At 39.8% G+C, this 23,547-nt stretch overlaps 1 protein-coding gene across 2 annotated transcripts in view; it reads left to right on the top strand.

Moving 5' to 3' along the window:
• TMTC1 (transmembrane O-mannosyltransferase targeting cadherins 1) overlaps positions 1-23,547 on the top strand; it is a 264,007-nt gene that overhangs the window by 101,486 nt on the left and 138,974 nt on the right. For both annotated transcript variants that reach the window (XM_013057825.2, XM_004755702.3), the window contains 2 exons: positions 17,839-17,920; positions 20,263-20,366. In XM_013057825.2, coding sequence (XP_012913279.2) covers positions 17,839-17,920; positions 20,263-20,366 — 186 coding nt within the window. The remainder of the gene's footprint in view (positions 1-17,838; positions 17,921-20,262; positions 20,367-23,547) is intronic.

Here is a 23,547-nt window from a genome sequence, read left to right as displayed (position 1 = left end):
CTCTCAGGTGAAACACCTCGCTGGGCAACTCTGGCTGGAACTGTTGGTTTTGCAAAACAACATTCTTCCCTTGCTTTTTTCTTTTCTCCTTCTCCTTTCTGCGGAGAGCTTCCAGCCCTCTTATTTGAGGAACTTTGAATTGCATCCTAGCTAACACTTCTAGCTAAAATTTGGAGGCGCCTGGGTGGCTCAGTGGGTTAAGCCGCTGCCTTCAGCTCAGGTCATGATCTCAGGGTCCTGGGATCAAGTCCCACATCAGGCTCTCTGCTCAGCAGGGAGCCTGCTTCCCTTCCTCTCTCTCTGCCTGCCTCTCTGCCTACTTGTGATCTCTCTCTGTCAAATAAATAAATAAAAATCTTTAAAAAAAAAAATTTGGAACTACAAGCATTTTTACCTAATCTTCAGGGTAAGCCTCTCTCTTTCTGCCTACTGAAAATTTTGGTTCCTAACAACACCAGTATAATTATGTATTTGTTTTATACTGCATTACTCGTGCAATAGTCTCAAAATAATAATACCAACATTACCAGAAACAATATGATTATTAAAAGTATTTTGTGAATTTTTTTATAATTCTTTTTGCTTTTAAAATGTGTAGTACTAGGTACTACAGTACAGTAAAATTACATTATATACAGTAAAATTACTGTGTTTTAAACTTACTTGATATAGCTCCTTTCTGTGTAGTTTTGATTTGTTTCATGTTGTGTTTTATTTTTAAGGATTGGTTTTTTTCTTTGGATTTAATTTATTTTATAACTGTATAAACACCGCTTCTAAATCTGCACCATAAGGTCCACTCAGACAGGTCTGTCCCTGTCCTCCCTCTCCTGTTGCCTCCCTCCACCTATAGGTAATCCTTTCTTCTTTTCTCTTTTTCCTCCTTTTCTTTCTCAGCTTCAGTATGCGTGCGCATGCGCACGTGCACACACACACACACACACACACACATACATATTTTAGAGAGAGGGAGTGCGTGGGGTAGGGGATGAGAGGGGAAAGGCAGAGGGAGAAGGAGAAGCAGACTCCCTTTTGAGCAGGGACTCCTGACCTGGGGCTCGATCCCAGGTCCCCAGAATCATGACCTGAGCCGAAGGCAGATGCTTAAAAGGACTGAGCCACCCAGGTACTACTATAAATGTTCTTTTAAACATACTCTAAAATGATTAAATGAGTTATTCCACTGAATGGTGATACTAAAATTTGTTTAACTATTCCCCTAATTTAGATAGGTTGTTTTTCAGTTTTTCACTAATGTGAACATAATTCTTCCTGTGGCATTTCTGATTTGAGTGTGATTACCAAAGGTTGGTGAAGTGTTTTAGGTTTTGTCGTGTGATGCCAAGTTGTATTCAGAAAAAAAACAACATGACATTTCACAAATGTTCACTCCCATGAGAAGTCCATAATTTTGTCTGTCTTGTGGAGTCCATGCCAACATTGTATCCTCTTAAAGTTTTCAAAATTTTACCATCTGTAAATAATGAGACACTAATGTTCCTTACATAAATTCTTCAGAGTATCTCAGACTTTTTTTCAAAGGTGAATTTGTAGACCTCTTTTTGCTTTTAGATGCCATATCTTGCTACTCTTGGCATCTGTCTTAGGTAATAGGACACCAGCTATGAGCATGGCTTACATTTGATAGAAGTTTCTTTTTTTTTTTTTATTTTTTATTTTTTTTATTTTTTTTTTAAAGATTTTATTTATTAATTTCACAGAGAGAAATCACAAGTAGACGGAGAGGCAGCCAGAGAGAGAGAGGGAAGCAGGCTCCCTGCTGTGCAGGGAGCCCGATGCGGGACTCGATCCCAGGACCCTGAGATCATGACCTGAGCCGAAGGCAGTGGCTTAACCCACTGAGCCACCCAGGCGCCCCTTGATAGAAGTTTCTTACATTAAATCTGAACTAGGTGTTCTTGACAGATGGGCAGCTCATCTTCACAGCGTGATTCAGGGACCCGGGCTCTGTCCATCTTGTGGCTCTGTATCTTCCAGCTGTGCTTGCCTTCATCAAGCAGGAAGAGGAAGATGTTTCTGTGCTCAAATGCAGGAAGATTAGATGGGCCAGACTTGAAATTGACACCTGTTACTTCTGTTCACCTTCCTCTGGCTCGAACTCAGTCATGAGGTCGTTTTTAACCACAAATGAAGCAGAGAGGTTGTATGCTCAGGAAAAAGAAGAAACAGGATCTAGGAAAAGCAAGCCAGGCACTGTTACAGTGCATATGTTTGTGGCAGCACGTCTGCCTGCTTTGATTTTGCTTTAGGGAGGAAAACTGGACAATTGTGAGTTGGAAGCATTAGTTTTGGTTGCTTAGAAGCAATTCTTATTCGTCCCTGACTTTTGTACGTATAACTGGAAGAGGAGGTTGTTTAGTAGACGAGGTTCTGATTATTGCAAAAATATTGGTTTATTTAATTTGTAGAATAGTATAGTAATAGAAGTAGTTGTCTTTGGCAAATGAAGAAATTAAATCATGTGGTTGTGTAGAAATGGCTCATCCAAATGGATTAATTCATGTACCTTATTTGGATTGCTTATGGTCCTGCATATTTTATGGCACATTTTATGTATAGAAATAACTGCAGGGTAAGAGTCTGTCAGTGAACAGGCTCTTTGGTGCTGTGGGGATATGCTAAATACAAAACTAAAACAGCATCATAATGTGCAAAACAGCCATGCAGGAAAAGGGTTATTCATGCTGCAAATTTGATTTTACTTTTATCTGCAATAACCTTAATCCTGAAATCCATTAGATTGAACTAGCTAAGAAAGAAGAACATAGCAAAATTAGATGCCAGTTAACATATTTATGCTGTTTTCTTGAAGGTAGACCTGAAAAATCCCAAGGGTTTGGGATGTAAATGATTTGGGGCAGATGAGTATGTACCTGTATTTCCAAAGAAGGAGAAGGGCCTCGTGTCTTATTTTGGTCCTTAACCAAATCATATTACAGGAGTACAAGGTGTTTTTCTTTTTGCACACTGTAGTGTACCTGCCAGCTCTGTCAGGAGTTAAGGATTCCCCAGATGTTCACAGTGGTGAGGCCTCGCTTTAAGGCATCCATCCAGCATGAATGGAACCATTCAGTTGGCCACCTGGGGGACCCACCTCTTATTGGTTTCTCATTAAGTGCTTTGTTAGAGAAATTGTGAGCAAGCGTGATTCTTGATCACCTGCCTAATAGAACTCCACTGGTTGCCATGTCCTCACATCTTGAAGAGAAGCTGTGCCTCATCTGTTATTCCTGGAGTTGGCCTGTCTTTGATTTCAAGGTACAGTGCAAATGGGACCCGTAGAAACTGCTCACTGACTGACCATGGCAGGGATCAGTTTTCCTATTTGGGCAAGGGATGTGTCAAAACAGATTCTTCTGGAGTTTTTTTCCCTCTTGACGAACATCTGTTGTTTTTGTTAGTCTAAAATAGTCTCTTAATATTCATAATATGGCTCTTTTACTTAAGTAGGAGACCACTGAACAGTGGAAAAATCTACTCTTACTGTTTACTATGCTGTTTTTAGTAATAGAGCCCAGGAAATTGGAACTTAATGTTTAAAGAGAGTGGAAATGGTTTTAAATAATCCTGTAGCCGGTGAACCTTGTGTACCAGGAAGAAACAATTTAAAAAAAAAAAAAAAAGAGTAGCATAGAAGATAGAAAAACTTTCATAAAACTTTTCAGTTAAGTATCGCTGGCATATAAAAGGAAAAATCAATATGTGTTATTTCCATATGGCAGAGCATAAACAGACAAATGTATTGAAATTACAGGTTGTGAGATTTTTGGCCTTTAGTTTTCTTTGAATGTTTGGTTCTGTTTGTTTATAGCTAATATTTATCATTTTAGGTACCATTCTGTCTATGATCTGTATTTTATAATCAAGACAGTCAGATTCCTTTTAATTACTGATTATTTTATAATCAAGACAGTCGAATTCCTTTGAATTTAGCATTTAAAATATTAACCTCTACTTTAATCAACCAGGCAGCTTTATAATCTAGTAAATAGTCATTACAGTTCCATTGATTGCATATATAGTGAACTCTGTACAGTCTTAGTAGTTATTAAACCCTTGTTTCTCCTTGCACTCCTTTCCTTTTGTTACTTGAATATAAATGCCACTTACATTGGCTTATCCAAGTAGAGAAGAGTTGTCTGATGGTTCAAAATTGGGGGTGAGAAAATTCTAGTTCTCAGGTTTTCAGAATTAACAGACTCAACCAATCAGTAAATATCTTCCACCAGAGAAATACTTGTTTTTGATTAAACTCTTTTTCATAAAGAATAGCAAATGATAGATAGGAGGATATATGTGGTGGTGTGGTGTGTGTGTGTGTGTCTGTCTGTCTGTCTGCATACAGGTGTGTTTGTCCAGAGCAAGAAAAAGATACCATTTATTTTGTTTGGATTTTTGCAAAACGTATGGTTTGGTTGATAGCAATTAAGTCTATATTCTGCCACTCTGCTAGATAGAGGATGACCAGCTCATTCTGGTTTTCCCAGGACTTTTAGCACTAAAAATCCCATGTCCCAGCAAGCTCCTTAGGGGTAGGCATGCTGGACTGGTTGGTCACCCTTGCTGACAGTCCATTCTTGTGTATAAAACCTCTAGGATATGGAAACTTTAGCCTGGAAGATTTCAGATTGGGTCCTGATATTGGTGGGGCTTGTAAAGGTAGCGTTAAGACTTGTAGGATTAAGAATTTTTAAAATTTGGTATAATGAATTAAATTCCTACTGTATCAAACATGATGGTGAGTTGGCAAGGGAAACTCAGCTGAGTTAATACAGAAACAAATATTGTTCGTTGACATGAAGTTACTTTACACTTTGTTTGGTGACTGGAAATACTGTGGTAGTGTGTCAGTGAGAAAATAAAGTTGGCTGCAAAGAAAATGGAAATACTATATTTAGCAAGTTGGCTGTGAAAGTCATTAGGACAAATGAAGCTGTTTAATGGGTATTGGATCATAATGTGCAGGCTGCTGCTGGACAGTAGGGATATTTATTTGAAGTAGAAAAAAACTGGGAGTGTGTGAAGTATCAAGTGCATGATGTTTGAGTCAAGGGCACTTTTTGCTCCTTTGGGAGAATTCAGAAAACGCTGCCCTTCCTCAAGGCTGATGGAGCGGGCGCCAGGGCTCATGGGTTGTTGAAGGGACCGTGAGCTGGATTTCAGCCCTTCTAGGGCACCTCCTGTCTGCCTCCTCAGCCAGCTGCTGTGGGCAGGCGTGTCTTGCCTGACACATTGGAGTAGCTGGCTTCAGTATCCCAAGTTGAATGAAAGGAAACCAGTGAATGAGAAGAATGTTAAAAGCTAAATTCTAGCTTCATCTTCAAGGAAAATATTTAGTTCTCTTCCCTTCTCTTTTCAGGAAGAAGGGAGCCGATAGAACTTGAGGGAGAAGAGTCCTTTTTCTATCTTTAATCCTAGCTGAAGTCACTGTTTATTTTTTTGTTTTGTTTTTGTTTTTGTTTTTGCATGTGGCCATGCAAGACAGGCCATAGGGTTTTAGAATTTTCATTTAAGTTGTGGTCACTATTCCAATAATGGTTATTTTGGGTGCCTTTATGTTCTGGGCATTGCGTTGAGCCACTTACATACCTTGTCTCATTGAAATCCTTCCAATGAATGAGTGAGGTAGAAATTAGGATGACTGCTTTGTGGCTGAGGCACCTGAGACCCCAAGGCAGTTATGAGGGTTGGCTAGACTCTCAGTGGGTCATTGAATGAGCTGAGATTCTTTGTGGCTTCTGTGGTTGCTTTACCACACCTGGGCTGCCCCTTTGTCACAGACACCATCTTTTGAGAGTTTAGTATGAGAGACCTTCAGAGGTCCCTCTGACAACCCACTTAACAAACTGATGTTTTAACATTATTTTCTGAATGGTTCCTTTGAAAAATATAAATAAATATAATTAGATATGAGTATATGTGAAAAAATAGGACTGGGACTGCAATTTCTAGTTCCTTTGGCAACTTCCCTACTTTAATTTTTTATGTTATGTTTTAAAATGAGAGTCTGGTCTAGAAGTAAATTAGGAGACAGTTTTAAATATGGTATAACCAAAAGAAGCATGCATTTGAAAAAAAATATAGACTTAATTATGTATTCTAACTTCCGCAGAACTAGTAGACATTTTACATAAACATTAAAAACCATGACAATTATCTGAATAATGATTGTTTCTATTGCTAAGAGCCACTGTGGTTCTTATTTCTACTCTGAAATCATAATTATGGCTTTCTCCTTAGGAGCTTTCAACATGTGTGAATACTGGAATTTAAAAATAAAACCAAATTGCCTAGAGTTGAACCTTGAAAAGTTCACCTTTAAAAAAATATATATGTATATAGCGTATTTGTCCTGAGTGTAAAAAAGAGTTCCAAGTGAACTAAAACTTGAATCCCCCTAAAATTAGATTTTTGTAGGAAACGTGAACTTTAAAGGTGTTTGCCAGGATTGTGCTGGAAGGACCAGTCGCTCCTTTCCAGCCCTTGCAGCTCTGATGGTCAGCCGTCTGACCTTCATTAGAAAGGGGGTTGGGGCCAGAGACATGAGCTATTCTCTGGATGAGTTCATCTGGACCAAGGAAAGGTTTCTCTTCTCCCACATTGGCATAGCTCTCCTCCCTGTGAGTGGTGCTATGTTTTCTTAAGCCACCTATCTTGGCCAGAGCGTGGCCTTGGCTGCAGGGAAGAGATCTATTTCAGGAGGAGCGGTGGTCTCCAGGAAGCCCAGGCAGCCACATGTCCTCCTTGGCCTCTGTGTGAACTCTGTGTGCGAACCCGTGTGTATTGCAGAGCTTCTGGGCTTACTGCCCCTTCTTACAAGTTGCTTCCGGCCTGTGCATGACGGGCCTCTGTGGAAAGCTGGACTGGAGAAAGTGGCTTAAGCGAGGCTTCCTCCCTTGCATGTCTCCAATGTAAGCTGTTCGCAGCTGTAGCACATCTTCTAAGTTTCTCACCCTGTGATGAGCATAACATCTTCTAAGTTTCTCACCCTGTGATGAGGATAAAAGTGGGATAGGGCCAGCCTGGCCTGCATTTTGTGTGGATGCCACGAGTGGAGGAGAGACCAAAGAAGGTATAGAGCTGCAGCACATGATGCTCCCCCTCCAATGGGCCCAGTCTCTGTCCTGAGTGTTGGCTGTAAGGTTTGAAACACCTAGGGAATAAGTCAGAGATGGGACCCTGGAGAGATAGAGTCCTGCTCCAGGTCCCCCAAAAGAACCCTAGTGACAGAGATGATACCAGGTGAGGCCTGGGGAAGGCTGAGAGGAGAGGGAGCTAGCTGCCTGGGTGAGACCCCTTGCCTGCATGTGGCTGAGCAAAAGGGAGACAGAAACAATATCCATTATATTTAGGAATATTCTCCTGCTGTTCAGGTTGACATGGTTTCAGAGTTCTAGTTTCACACTTCCTTATTCAGATTTCACACTCTTGACTCTGCCATACTCAGGAGGGGCTACCGGTGCTGTGTTTGCCAGGAGTCCTCACCGTCCTGGGCAGCCACGCTCCCTCCAGTCCCTCTGCGGCTGCCTGAGCACCTCTCCCCCAGCCCCTGTTGCCCGTCTCCTCCATCTTCTCTGAACAGCACCCCCCCTCCACCCGGCGGGCCCAGGTCAGGTCTCCGGTGTTTCCCATAGCTTCTTCTCCTTTTCCAGCTCATGCTGACTTCTTCCTTCGCTGAAATCTTTTCGTCCTTCCTCCTGTGCACAGCTTCTTGGGGCAGTGCAGCAAGCACAGAAGAGCCGTGTGGGGCAGCTCTGGGAAGCAGGCTCCAGCACCTGAACACAGGCGCTGCTGGTCCCAGCTCTGTTCACTACCGGCTTTGTGGTCCCAGGCAAGTTCAAGTCACTCCATTAGGCTTCTAGGCGTCTGTTTCCCCTTCTATAAAATGAAGATAGAAATAATACCTGCTTCATACTTCTGTTGTTGTTGTGTGTGTTTAAAGAGCTGATATATGTGCTTAGGAGAGGTTCTGGCCCATGGCAAATACTCAGTAAATGTTAGCTGTTAATTTAAGTATTAAATGTATTAAATTATTTCTTTCATATGTTGTTTATAGGACCTAACTCTGTGCCCAGTATTTTGCCAGTTGAATATTGCTGTTGGAACAGGTTGTGATATTTCATAGCAATGAACTTGTAGCAGCCTTTCTGTTAATTTCCTTAATTGATCAGGTATAAATGGTATCCTGAATCATCATCCTTTTATTTATTTTTTATTTTTTTATAGTTTGATTTTTAAAATATAAATTCAATTAATTAACATATAATATTGTTAGTTTTAGAGGTAGAATTCAGTGATTTCATCAGTTGCATATAACACCCAGTGCTCATTACATCACGTGCCCTTCTTCTTCTTCTTCTTCTTTTTTTTTTTACAGATTTTATTTATTTATTTGAGACAGAGAGAGAGCATGAGCAATGGAGAGAGGGAGAAGCAGGTTCCCTGGGGTTCAATCCCAGGACCCTGGGATCATGACCTGAGTCCAAGGCAGACACTAACCACTGAACAACCCAGGTGTCCCACATCATATGTCCTTCTTAATGCCTATCACCCAGTTACCCTATCACTCCATCCCCCTCCCCTCCAGCACCCTCTGTTTCTTGTGGTTAAGATTCCTTATGGGTGATGAACCCTCTTTAATTTCATCTTGTTTTATTTTTTCCTCTCTTCCCCTATGATCCTCTGTTTTGTTTCTTAAATTCCACGTATCAGTGAGGTCATATGATAATTGTCTTTCTCTGATGGACTTATTTTGCTTAGTATAATTTCTCTAGTTTCATCCACGTCATTGCAAATAGCAGGATTTCATCTTTTTGATGGCTGAGTAGTATTCCATTGTGTGTGTGTGTGTGTGTGTGTGTGTGTGTATCTCACATCTTCTTTATCCATTTATCTGTTGATGGACATCTGGGCTCTTTCCATAGTTTGGCTATTGTGGACAAACATCGGGGCCCTTCTTTTCACTACATCTGTATCTTTGGGATAAATACTTGGTAGTGCAATTGCTGGGTCGTAAGGTGCCTCTATTTTCAACTTTTTGAGGAACCTCCATACTGTTTTCCAGAGTGCCTGTACCAGCTTGCGTTCCCACCAACAACTTAGGAGGGTTCCCTTTTCTCGACATCCTTGCCAACATCTGTCATTTCCTGACTTGTTAATTTTAGTCATTCCCTGACTGTTGTAAGGTGGTTTCTCATTATGGTTTTGATTTATATTTCCCTGATGCTGAGTGATGTTCAGCATTTTTTTCATGGAATCATCATTCTTTTAAATATATGTTAATGCCATGTTTGTACTTGAGGGTAGTGTTTGAAATTCAGGCAATGGGTAGTTGAAGACAGACTTAGTTGACATTGTCAGAGAAACAGAAGAGCATTGGTGATTAAAGGTACAAGCTAGATTGACCTTCTGACTTCTGTTGGTCCTCGGTGCAAGTTTCTTGACTCTTAATATTTTGGTTTCCCCATTTGTAAAATGAAGATTTGATTAGTGCACATACTGTAGGAAGATGCTAAGTACTTATACGTAGGAACTGCCTGGGGCACTGTAGGCATTTACTCCATGTCAGCTGTTATTTTACTGTTGTCATTGTTAACAGAACATGTGTTTCCCCAGTTTACCTGGACAGTTTCAATACCAAATACTCCTTTTCACTAGCTGAATTATATTTGGATTTATCAGTCTGTCTATTCCAATAAGAGGTTCAGAAAATATGATTATGGTATCACTGGCTGTTTTTAATCTTCTGAGTGCAAAAGTTTATTTGGGTACCCATACAGATGTGTCCTGCAAGTAGTAGTGATTTCATTTGCATGGGTTCTTAAGAGTCTGTGGTGTGTAGGAAGTTTGGACTGATAGAAGTAAGGGGAAACCTGCAGCAAATGTGTCTGACAGTGTGAAACAGCCATAAAATGTCAGAATTCTGGTTCAGGAGGTCTAGGTCTAGGTCAATAGTGTGGGGATGGTGCTATCTCTTCTGCCAAGGGCATATGGATCTTTCAAGGATTAAATATTAGACTGGACTGAAAAGCCCTTTGACATAGAAAAGGCCACACAAGTGCATAATATGTATATTCTTATAATGGGTTTCTATTTTGGCAGTTTAATATTCTGGTTAGTGGAAAGTTTTGAATGACATCAAATTAATGACCTATTCACACAAAATTGAAATGCATTAAGAAAAGACTTAATGCTGGGTGCCTGGGTGTCTCAGTGGGTTAGGCTGCTGCCTTTGGCTCAGGTCATGATCTCAAGGTCCTGGGATCAAGTCCCGCATCGGGCTCTTTGCTCAGCGGGGAGCCTGCTTCTCTCTCTCTCTCTCTCTGTCTCTCTCTCTCTGCCTGCCTCTCCATCTGCTTGTGATCTCTCTCTGTCAAATAAATAAATAAAATCTTTAAAAAAATAAAAAAGACTTAATGCTAAATAAGAGTGGTAAATAAATGTAACAACACATGCCTTTCTCACTTATCCCTGCCATCAGGATTCTCTACCTATTTGGGCTAGAACCTCTTCTATTTCTGAATCTGACATCTCAGAAACTTCCAGAATCACTGTTGCCTACCATTTCCCCATTGGGACTGCTGGGCCATTTGCTCTATTATAGACCTCACACTAGTCACATTAGAAACATCACAGAGGGCCACTTTGTGCTGGAAATCGCATTGGGTCCTCACTGCCTGAAGCTCTTCACCAACTGTTAATTGCTGTCCAAATAAAGTCCAAACTCCACAGTGGGACATGAGGGTCACTGAGGCCCCTGCCTGCCTCTCAAGCCTCCCTATCACCACTCTGCCAGTATTAGATCCTGCAGCTAGAATGAACTTTTATTTTCTTCACCTTGCTTGGCCTTTCTCAATCCTAGGCCTCTGTATATGTGTTTTATTCCTTTTCCCCTCACCTAACTCACTTCTTCTCTTCCTCAGGTGTCAGCTTCATTGTCACTCTCAGGACACGCTTGTCTGTCTCACTCTGTGTTCCTGCTTGCCACTTTGGTCTGTGGAGCTGCCGGCTGATGCGGATGGGTTCACAGTACAGTGGCACCCTCTCAGCCATGCACACACACTTTCCTTTTGGCCGTCTGTTCTCACTTAGGACTTCTGAATCAGCCCACAGTACATGGAACTTGCATTTCAACCTTCAGCAACCACTACACACCTTAACCTTTAAAAGGATACGTCATAAAAGACCCTTCAAGAATCGTGCACTGCTTCAGTTCATTCATTTGTAGGAAAAACCTATACTAAGGGTTTTATTGTAGACTCATGCAAATGGAGGAAGTTACGGAAGATGAACTTTATCATTTAATTCAGTAGAAATCCCTGTGTTTCTACACATGCACAAATGCATACAAAAATAATCTATGTTGAAAGTGTGCTAAAAAAAAAAAAAAACATCTCTGGTTTATTTGTATGCTATATAGAGTAGTGAATGCTTTGGATTTGGATTCCTATCTCACCTGTGCCACTTGCCAGCTGCAAGATCCTGAGTAAATTCTTCCTTCAGCCTCATTCACAAGATGGGGACAAGCATGGCTCACAATATGGAATTGAATGACATAAAAAAAGTAAAGTGCAAGGGCCCCTGGGTGGCTCAGTGGGCTAAAAGCCTCTGCCTTCGGCTCAGGTCATGATCTCAGGTTCCTGTCTGCCTGCCTCTCTGCCTACTTGTGATCTCTGTCTGTCAAATAAATAAATAAATAATCGTGTAAAAAAAAAAAAGTAAAGTGCATAGCGCAGAGAATGATGCCCATAGAGTACATTAAGTACCCCCTATTATGAATGAATTGAAACTTTTCTGGGACTGTTAATGACAGAAAAGGATATCACCAGAATTGAATTTTTGCTGTTACATGTAGGAGGAATTGGGGTCTCTGACTAAATTCATTTAGGAATATAAATTAGGCCGCAGATTTAATGAATAATAAAGCCTGAACTCATTGACCTTTGATATCAAAGGACCCTGATCTTCTACAAATCGGTTAACACTTCTGGGCTTTCATTTTTTTTTTCCTCACCTGTAAAACTGCCTGAGCTTTCTGACCTCTTCCGGTTCTAACTTTGATTTTCGAAATGGTGAGAGAACTGAAATTATATTTCTCTTTGCCTTCTTTGTCTTTATCTCCACATATTTCTTTGTAAATAAGATACTGAGCTAAGTTTGAAATTTCTGAAAGAAAAATTTATCATAGCCACAGAATGGGGTATGGAAGGTGAGTTGCAGTTTTTGAATAGATAAAAATGAGAAATGCATTATTGTCTTAGAATTGGCTCCTTTGCTTCAGACTGCATTTGAATATCAAAGGAGACATCAAAGGTTGTCTCACTCCTCTTCATAATGCCTTTGGTTATTAAGATTTAGATGAGGCACTTCATGAGTTCAAGGAGAAAGTGCATTAAAGAAGAACCCAAAGACACTTATATTGCTTTTTGTTGTTTTTGTTAAGCTTATAATCTTTTCTAATGTGAGCTGTGTCTTTGTTACTTTGGTCAACTGGAGGGGTGGGGGGGAAGCACAAAAAACCTACCTTTCTTCTTATGTTTCAAAGAGAAGCAGATTCCTAAATTCCTATCCTAAAAAGCTCTGAATTTAAACTTTTAAAAAAATTTTGGTCATGGTATATGGCTCTTTATTAATCTCCATTATTACTTTGAAAGAACAGGAGAAATTAAATTAATATGGCTGGTGTTCTAGAAGGAATTTTGTATATAGCTAATAGAAGAGGTAAAATTTTCCTTCTACCCTTTTAGCTTCTTTGGCTAGTCTAATAATTAAATTGACATAGGATAGATTAACAGGAGGAAAACAAATTTAATTTCATACATACAGGAGTCCCATAAAAATATGAGACCCAAAGGCAAGTCAGACTGATGAAGTTCTAGAATAAAAGTTAGTTTTGGTGTGGTGAGGTCTGGAGCCAATTCTTGAGACATCTTTGGTGCAAAATGGTGGTTTATTAAAGCATGGGGACAGAACTCATGGGCAGAAAGAGCTGCTATCTGGGGGTTGTGAGGGGTGGCAGGTTATGTATGATGGGGTTGGGGGCAGTCAGGAAAAGGGCGGTTTCAATAGAACTTTCATATACTAAAGAGGACTTACAAGAAACCAGATACCAGAGACCTTGCCATTTTCAAGGTTTTTTCCTCTAGCAAGGTATTAACATTAAGATAGTTGGGAGATTCTTAAAGAATGTCACTTATGTCCCACCCAGGAGTTGGCGTGGGGGAAGATTGCAGGGTGTAAGCTTTTGCTTTGTCCTCAGCCAGCCTTCTGTTCCCTCATCAAGACTTCTGTGCCTTCCTGAGCTAAGGGCTTCCAAGCAGGGGAGCGTAATTCTCAGGACAGTAGGAAGAGCAGATGTTTGGTAATTACAGATTTGCTGTGTCCTATAGATAAGTCAGTCATTCAGGTAAAAGTTAACCTCTGGTACAGCTTCCTCTCTGAGGCAGGCCCGCTCTCTAAATTCTTTTAGGTAGTGAAGGGAGAGATCAAAGTTTTTCTTGACTCTGCTGGGTCTTGATTGCCTTCAGCTTAAAATAATCCACATGCCAAAGTGGTAGATTTTATGGTCATGTATTCTGTGCCCCTTCAAGCTTTTTATAATTTATTGGTATAATGTTAAAGAGTAACAACTCTTTTTATCTGAGATATGTGCCACAAGAGCTGGTGTTAAGGCAAAAATTAATAGGTGTTTATAGATTCTGAGAAGGGATGGAAGGTATAATATAACATCTTCATTTAAACCAGCAGGATTAAAGGTTAAGATAGTACCATCTTGTAGTTTCCTCTCTTCCAGCTGGCTGTCTACCTCCCAAACCCAGCATTCTTCTTTCATACCCTGGTCTAACACTGGAGGATAAGGAACACACAGAAAAAAATGGGGGAGTGGAGTGTTGAGTGGAGGCAGAAAAATACTTTTAAATATATAGATATCTATCTATATCTGTCTATCTATCTATCTATCTATCTATCAGTTATCCACTGACATAATAATTCTGTGTCGACAAAGCCAGTGGCTTAAAATAATGAGCATTTACTTAACACTCAGGATTTTGGTGGGCAATTCATTGTGGCTGGTTGTCCTCCTCTCAGCCGGGACCCTATGTGGGATTTGATGACTCAGAAGCCATGGAGGTGAACTTGAGGGAGGAAGTCATATTTAGCTCTGAATATTTGAACACAATCAACTGAGAAGGTGAACAGTAATAGAAGATTTGGTGTTAGAAAAAATAGTATTGGGTGTGAGGGAGCACAGGTTAGGGGATCTACTCTGGATAATCTTGATCTGTTGTTTGCCTAAAATCAGAAATTGTTAAAAATGCAGAGTTCGATAATGCAGCACCCCAAACTAATGTTAAAATATTATTTTCCTGTGCAACTGCAAGTTATGAAGGGTCTATTCAAGTTGGGGGTGGGGATTGATCAACTAACATTTGCTTCCTCTTAATCCCTAGCATTTCTTTTTAAAATTTTCAGGTTTTTCTGTTTTTCTTCATTTTTCATTTGTGATACCATCTGTTGGTTAGAACAGCCAAGGATCACAGTATTTTAGACCTGAAACCACTGAATTTAATTCTCATTGATAAAATAAGAAAACAAATCTCCTTATAGACTTGTTACAAGCCATAAAACCAATGGCCTGGAAGCCTGGGAATTGAACCCTTGGTTCCTATTCTAGTGCGTTCCTCGGTGCTTTGGTTTGGTTGTTGAAATGTTCTCTGGCTTCACAGGGAAAACAGTGGAGACTTTGCCTGAAACTGAAAATTATCAGTGATGGCATTTACATAGTGCCTTCTTTAAAAGACACTTACAGATACTTTAGTTTGTGATTGAAATGAATAGCTGAGGGAATCTGGTAGAATAGCTGAATATTCTAGTTTTTTGGTCTCTTCCTCCGTAAAAAAGGGAATTCTCTTTTTCCTCATAGAATTGTTAAAAGTGGCAAATAACTACAATTTGATTACTTAAATTTATATCTGGCACATATCAATTTTTTGGTATTTTTATTCTGTTAATGTTTTTGTTGTTCAGTTACAGACAATGCATATATCATGGACTAAAGGGGAAAATTCCACTGTCTAATTTTATTATAAGTTGGGGAGGAGGAAGGAATACAGAGAATTCAGCTCTTGGAGTTCTTCCTGTATGAGCTTAAGACTCTCAGCCTCTGACCTAGTGTTTACCAAGAAAGGAGCCGTATCCTTTTGGCTTATTTTCTCTTTTAATATTGGTCAGCAGCTAGAAGTAGAAATCTTGAAAGAGGTCATTTTTCGACCACTCCTCTCTGTATCATCTTGGACTTTATGGCTTTGGGATGATACATTTTAAGAGCAAATTATTTGGTGTCTGAAGGAGCTTAACTTCTTGAGGAAATGGAATTTGTTGTGGGGGAAGAATTTCTAAGCAAAGGGACACTTTATAAATATCACTCCCTGAAATAAACATCATTGTAAGCTTTCAGTGAAACAAAATGTAGACTTTCGGAATTTATCTAAGTTTAACATTGAACAAAATCCTAAACCCTGTGGTTTGTTGTTCCATAGAGAGGAGACCACTTCTAATATTTTCCACTGTGTTAAAATAAACCAGCAATGAGGGAACCTGAGAAATGGAGCTTCCAAAAGCAGACTAACCCAAGAAGCGCTTTTTCATTCCAAGTATTACCATTTCAGGCCTCTTCAGCACTTTCTCCTTCTCACACTGCTGTTCCCTTCCTGCTGCCACTCACTTACCTTGTATCCTGGAAAGGAATAGCAGAAATATCCAGAGTTGATCTTTGTTGAGTCATCCTGAAAATGGATAGAAATAGTGGAGGCAGAGCAGAGAGAAGCCACTTGGCAGGGCTATAACCTTTTGGGAATCATATAGATCTAGTTCACACTGAAGATCAGAGCCAAGGATTTCACTTCAGAGATATACACCACCACAAACATACACAAAATCTTGTGTATTGATTCAGGAAGTGGTGGACTCCCGGAAGCCTCTTTTGGTACATTAGTCATGTACCTGCTTTGTGAGAGCTGACAGCATCTCTGGCCTTCCTCCTTGCCAAGCTTGAGAGCTAAGGAAAGGTTTAAGTGCAGTGCTTGGGAATGGATCCAGTCCAGATTTTGCTAAAAGAGGACTTGTGGTTTTTTGAGCTCACCTCATTTTCTTCACTCATTAAGAACTCTGAAAGGTCTGATCCACAGCTTCCTCTTTATGAACTACGAAGAGGAAACAGGAAACAAGAAGAGAGACCAGACCTGCTTCTGAGTGACATTGTTGCCTCCTTACAGTACCATCTGGACACATTTAACTGTTGCAAAGTGGAGCAACCATATATATTTTATAAGCAGTCATGAAGATGGACACTTCTTTGTGATTTGAACCTACTGAGGCCTTACAAAGGGATATCTCGCCAGTAAAATATTCCCATTGTGTAAAGAGACCTCATTCAAGTGCAGCTTTTAAGAGATTTGAGAAGACATCCTTCCAGGAGAAATTAAATAGAGTAAAAGAAAAAATATGGAAAAGAGTAGGAAAAATAAGGATGAGGTGGGAAATGCTTGCTGGATTACATGATTTGATTTGTTCCCTCACTTTGTAGTTTAAAACATAGAAGTTTGCATGTAGGTGAAAATGACACTTTAGGTTTTTGCTTGGGAGTTGTTAATAGCTTTCTCTTGCTTTTCTTCCATCGTCTTTGTTTTTCTAATTAAGATTATTTGTTTGAGAGTCAGAGAGAGTGAAAGAGAGAGCATGAGTGGGGTGAAGGGCAGTGGGAGAAACAGACTTCCTGCTGAGCGGGTAGCCAGAGGATCCTGGGACTCCAGGATCGTGACCTGAGCCGAAAGGAGACACTTAACCAACTAAGCCACCCAGGCACCCCTATTTTCTTTATCAAAGCCATGTGCCTCTTATGCAGAAATACGCAGTTCTCATTTTGTACAAATCAGTGAGCTATGGTAGACACAGCATCCGAATAAGTTCTGCCCCTCTAAGAAGTTGACATTCTTGTAACCTAGTTTGGTTCCAGAGGCCATAGGCTGATGAGACAATTGCCCATTACATATTGGTGAGCTCTGATCCCACCAGTGAGGTTTACTAACTTTGTTAGCTTGGGTAAGTTTCTTAACCTTGGGTGACTTGGATACTTTTATTTTTTCAGGGCTAAGATACTTGTGAGATAGGGCACCTGGGTGGCCTGACTCCTTGATTTCAGCTTAGGTCATGATCTCAGGGTCATGGGATCAAGCCCCATTTTGAGTTCTGTGCTCAACAGGGAGTCTGTTTGGGATTTTCTTCCTCGGCTCCCATCCTCTCTAAAATAAATAAATCTTTTTTAAAAAGGTATTTGTGTATTTTGTAGAATGATGACATAGTATCTCAAATTAAATGCAGTAGGCAAACTCTTGTTTCTGATCATCCCTTGGACCACCAGTGTAACCATACAGTTACCAGAATTGCTGGGTTATTTGCCATTGATAGGGTAGTAATATTCACAGCTAACAATGCTAGATCCTACACCAAGTATTATTTCATTTTACCCCACAATGTTTCTGTAAAGTAGGTACTACTTTATCCCCCCCCTTTTTTTTTTTTTTTATTGTAAGTGAGAAACATAGACAGGCAAAGAAGTTAAGAAACTTGCCCCAGATCTTTTAGATAGTAAGCAGCTGGGGAACTGAAACCCAAGTGGTCTGGATCCAGGAGCCATGCTCTTAGCTCTGATCCTTTCTGACCTTTTTTCGAGCTATGTCTTATTCACAGTGAATGGAGAACATTATGTGTGATGGACTCTAACACTTATTTAAGATTTTTTTTTCTCTCCTGTTCCAGGTATCTGACAGCAAGGAGCAATAGGCATTTCCTGCTTACCATGAGGCCATTCTTAAAAAGGGCCACTTTAGTCATAAGTTACGTAAGTATATCTATGCTTCTGAAATATCTAATAAGGGATATTTTACTTCACTTGGCTCAGAGACATGATCCAGATTATTTAATAGAATCAGCAATAGATGCTAACAGCATGATCTTAGAATCAAAGAGTTTACATGCTGTGAATGTTACAAAGCTTTGGAAGGTATGCATGAAAACCTTCTCAGAGTATGTGAACTCAGTGACATGGACAGTGTCAACTGTAATATTTTATGAGTCCCTTTCAAGATGCTGATTCTGAGTTGTCTCAGTGGCACAAACCAAGCTGTATCAGTTATGTATTGCTGCACAACAAACCACCCCCAAATGTAGTGGCTTAAAACAACCATCACATGTATTTGCCCTTAATGCTTTAGTTGGGCAGCATGGAGCTAGATGGTTCTAATGCTTCTTGTGATTTTTGACTGGGATTACACAAGCAGCTTCCTGTAGCTGTCCTCTGGGCTCGACGGTCTGTCTGTGCTTTCTCACTCCCTAGGGTCTCTCCCTGTAGCCTCACTCTAGCAGGGTAGCCAGGACTTCCTTACAACATGGCAGCTGGTTCTGAAAGCATGAACCCAAAGTCGCAGGACCTCTCAGGGTAGGCTCAGAACTGACACAGTGTACCTGTTACCACATTCTGTTGGTCATTGCAAGTCACAAGACTAACTCAGACTCAAGAGGAGGGCAGTTGGCTTCCTTCTTGATGGGAAGAGCAGAAAGCACATGCAAAGGGGGGCAGGAATTCTTGGTTGCCATCTTTGGTGACTGTCACATTAATCACTTTCTTACAGTGCTGGATTCAGGAGACCATTCTCTTATGCTGTTGCCGTTCCCCCATAAACTTGAATGGGAAACTTATGAAAAGCCTTTCTTTGAATTGTAATGTTACCAATTAACATGATTTTTTTTTTCTTGACACTAAAACATGTTTATGTAAGAAGAGTATGCAGATCCAAATGACAGCAGAGAGTCTTGACTGGACAGTCTCAACAAAAGGGACAAAATATTTCTCTAAAGTATTCTCCATTATCTTTGCATAGAATGAGGGTGATTCATCACTGGTTTCAGAAGTGACTTATTTTCTTAGAGCTGTATGGGAATGCAAGTAATTTGACGCCATTGCTATGGGGAAAGTTGTCAGTTAATAATCATTTTGTTCTTCTAAAAATTTATTCTTAAAACCCTATCTTCTATTTATCTTCCTATTCCTTTTGTTTAATTATCACAGTTTTTTCCCTCTATACAAATACATGGTATTTTAGGGAATTTATATGCTTTGGGGATACTTTTCCTATTACTTTCACAGTTGATATTTTCCATTATAATGTCTTTAAGAATTTAATTCAGTTTGAGCAGGACATTGTGTGAACATTAAGATGATTTTCAGTTGCTGCCTAGGCATTGTTTACTGTTGATGTGCTTTTGGCTGACACCATACATTTATTTTAGGTTTTTGGATTTGAGGTTATTTATATTAAGATATTTTTAAAGGAAGTCAGTTATATTCATGGAAAAAACAATCCAGCTTTAACTGCCTCCAAAATTAATCCTTTGGCTTTTTATTCAAGCAAATGTTTCCCTCTAACTTTAATAAAAACAATGTAATTTTGTCCTATTGAAGTAAGAATCATCTGGAAGGCCTATGTGGGTAAACACCCTTATAAGCAAGACTCATCCCCACAGAAATGTCTCTGCTTTTGGTTTTCTTATTCACCTTAGCAACAAGATAGCACCATTTAGTAATAGAATTCTAGTGGGTGACACAAAAGATGTTCTTGGGATTTGTTGAAATAACCCTTCATGAATGTTCTGCTTCAGGGCATTCAAGGGTTGGAACACTTCAAATGTGTTTATTCAGAACATGGCAGTATTATTTATTATACTCTAAATTAACTTTCACAGGGCTGTGTAAATGGAATGGTTAAGAACATGGTTGGATAGTGACATAGATTCACCTCCTGGATCTTGCAGTTTATTAGCTATGGGATTCTGGATAAATTACCTCTAAACTTCAGCTTTCTCATCTACCTCTGGGGTTGCTGTGAGGCCGCAGGTGAGATGAAAAGTCTTTAGCACAGTGGATAACAGCTGGTAAATGCTTGCTACTGACAGCTGTAATTAAGAATTTGCTTGCCTCTCCCTCAACACCTTCATTGTTTATACTCTTCTCCCTTCCCAGCTGTTTCCATCTTGCCTCCTCATCTTGAATCTTAGGACTTTATAGAAATGTTCACAGTGAAACAAAATAAAACATTTATAAAGCATCACAAGTGTCCTCCAAAAAGGTGGGGCTTGACACCCAACAAGCAATGATTTTCTTACCAAATCTTTTTTTCTTTGAAGGTGATTGTCGTTTTGTACTTCCGTCTGTGGATCATGGGAGGATCTATGCCCCTCTTTTCAGAGCAGGATAATCCAGCTTCATTTTCGCCTTACATTCTTACGAGGTCAGTAAACATAATTTTTCCTTTTTTTTTAAAGCTTAACATGGTGTTTATTAAATTGTTTTAAATCATCTTAAATGGCAGCTTATCTTCACATTTTAAGGAAAGAAGGGTTGTATTCTGTCTAGGGCATGGGGAGAAAAGAAACTGCTATTCATACATTTGGAATTCTTTTCAACTGGTGGTGCTGTTTTGCCAGGGTTATTGCTGTTGTTCTCTTATTGGTATTATTAGCTTATCCAACAAATACTTTATTGAGCACTTATTATCAATAATAAGTATCTCCTGAGTGACAAATGTTACAGAATGATGCACAGAGAAGCATTTAGAGGTTGGTTGAGCATTAAAACTATTTGTAAAATACGTGGAGAGGCTCAAAGTGGAAAACAGAAATGAATAATAGTTTTTACTAAGGTATAGCTATTACTATTAGAGATACATACTATTTGTCCTTAAGAGATTTAGAGATACTGGGTCTGGTTCATTGAGAGGTTTTTAATTCCTTATCTGTTCAGTCTGCTGTGGGGTCCTGCTAAGGCTTTTAGATATAATTATATTTTATGATTTTTATAACTTTTCTTCAGGATATATTGTTGTGGGGCATCTGGGTGGCTCAGTCAGTTGAATGTCTGCCTTCGGCTGTGGTGGTGATCCCAGGGTCCGAGGATCAAACCCCGAATTGGGTGTCCTGCTCAGTGGGCAATCTGCTTCTCCCTCTCCCTCTGTCCCTTTCCCCCTGCTCATGCTGTGTCTCTCTCTCTCTCTCTCTCTCAAATAAATAAAATCTTTTTTAAAAAAAAAAAAAAAGGATATATGTTGCGATTATGTTTACATATTAAGATGCACTGTATTAAGTTTTTATATTTTTATATATACTTTTTCACACTTAAGATCATTTTTATAATAGTAACCTTCACTTTTTTGTTTTTGCAGAGATACAGTAAATCTTAAACCTTGACCTACTGCCCATTTTTGTTTTGGCTTACTTGTATCTCTTAGGGACAGCACATTGTTGGATTTTGTTTCTATGCCAGGCAGTGATCTTTGCTTTATTTGACTCATGTATTTTATATGTTTTAACTGCTACATTTCTGTTTTCTTTGCCGTGTATGTTTTTCTTTATTGTTCCTAGTCTTCCCCCTCCCCCCCTTTTTTAAAAGCAATCTCCCTTTCAAAAAAGATAACTTCTAATTTGGTTAACCTATTTTTACAGAAATATCATGGCACAATTGTTTCCATTACTGCTGATGTATATTTCTGTTAATGAATCTTGGGGAACCTGGGTGGCTCAGTGCATTAAGCCTCTGTCTTCAGCCCAGGTCATGATCTCAGGGTCCTGGGATCGAGCCCCACATCAGGCTCTCTGCTTGGCAGGGAACCTGCTTCCCCCCACCCCCCGCCCTCCACCCCGCTTGCCTCTCTGCCTACTTGTGATCTCTCTCTCAAAAAAAAAAAAAAAAAGAATCTTAGCTATGCCTTCAGAAGTCATGTGATATCCAGCCTTTTCAAGATAGTCTAGACACTTATAAATTGTTTATACCTTATATTTTTCAAAATGTTGTTTGATTAATCTTGACATCTCTAACCCAGCTTTTTGTTGATGCTGCAATCTACTTGTCCTTTTTGGGTAACTCTCACTAGATCCTTGTCTGGATATTTTTAGCTCATTGATAAATTGTTTCAGGTTCTGTAGCTCCTTAAATAGCTACATTCACCTCTAGAACAGACTGTTCTGAACTCACCAACCAGTGATTTAATTAGTGTCTTTGTCATCAGTAAACAAGTGCCTTCCTGGTGGTGGTCCTTAGCATCTGGACAAGGTGCCTTTGGTCTCTAACTCACTGCCGTCTTATCTGCTAGGGGTTTCAGTTGCATTTTTATCTCTGCTGGTGGCAGAAAATATTCTTTGGTGTAACCTCTGGCAAAATTAGTACCTTAGACCAGTCATTTGCCAGGTTCTGCCTTTTACTTCCAAGGTATATAGATAATTTTTCAGAGGGGTCTGAAACACATTTCATGTAGGACTTTCTGTCTGTGAATCCATCTATGTAACTATTCTTAGGTAATTTAATCAGTATAAAGTGATAGAATACAATATCCTAGCATGTTTATATTCCCCACCCCACCCCCCCTTTTTTAAAGCATAGCTTTCTGGGACACCTGGGTAGCTCAGTTGGTTAGGTGTGCCTTTGGCTCAGGTCATCATCCCAGAGTTCTGGAATCAAGCCCTGCATCTGTCTCCTTGCTTGGCAGGGAGCCTTCTTCTCCCTCTTCCTCTGCTTGCTGCTCCCCCTACTTGTGTTCTCTCCCTCTTTCTCTGTCAAATTAATTAATTAATTTTTTTTTTAAAAGATTTTATTTATTCATGGGGGGGTAGGGGAAGAGAGAGAGAGCAGGAGGAGGAGCAGAGGGAGAGAGATGAGCAGACTCCAGGCTGAGCGCCGAGCCCAATGTGGGGCTTTATCTCAGGAACCTGAGATCATGACCTGAATGGAAAGCAGGAGTCGAACGCTTAATTGACTGAGCCACCCAGGGGCCCCAATTAATTAATTTTTTAAAACATAGCTTTTTTCCTGGGTGATGCAGTCAGATTACTGTCCAACTCTTGTTTCTGGCGCAGGCTATGATCTCAAGGTCATGAGATCGAGGCCAACATTGGGCTCCCTGCTCATCCCCACATCCCCCAAAACCATATCTTTCTGTTTCTGTGTTTCATGCTTAAAATACGAGGATACCCAGGGACATTTCAATGACAGTTGCTATAAATGGCTTTTCATATACCTCTAAGATAGCTGCATTATAATTGACTCTATTGAGCATCCAGAAAATTGTCTTTAATTTCTTTCTGAAGTCAGATTTCTACTCTGCTTGCATAATTATTTGACCTCCAGTAGGCTGATGATTCTTAAATTGGATTACTTTGGTCTGTTTCCTAGTTTTATTGGTTTTTCTTTCCTTCTCATCAGCAATGCAATTTAGCTATGATTTAGCTGGCTCCATGAGCCCGTCATTACTAATCATAGGTTTGTCTTCCAGCTTATGTCAGTCTGCCTCACTGATGCTCCACCTCTTTTATTGGGTTTATAAATACCCAACAACTTTTATAGCATCTTTTTTTCTGTCTTGCAAATATTTAAAGTTGATGTAATAACTTCCTCTATTATCAGGTGAGAATTTTCAAACT

The sequence above is a fragment of the Mustela putorius genome, unplaced genomic scaffold (assembly GCF_011764305.1).
Source record: "Mustela putorius furo isolate JIRA1106 unplaced genomic scaffold, ASM1176430v1.1 tig00537227_pilon_pilon_pilon, whole genome shotgun sequence".
Classification (NCBI taxonomy): domain Eukaryota; kingdom Metazoa; phylum Chordata; class Mammalia; order Carnivora; family Mustelidae; genus Mustela; species Mustela putorius.
This window is presented reverse-complemented; position numbering and strand designations above follow the sequence as displayed.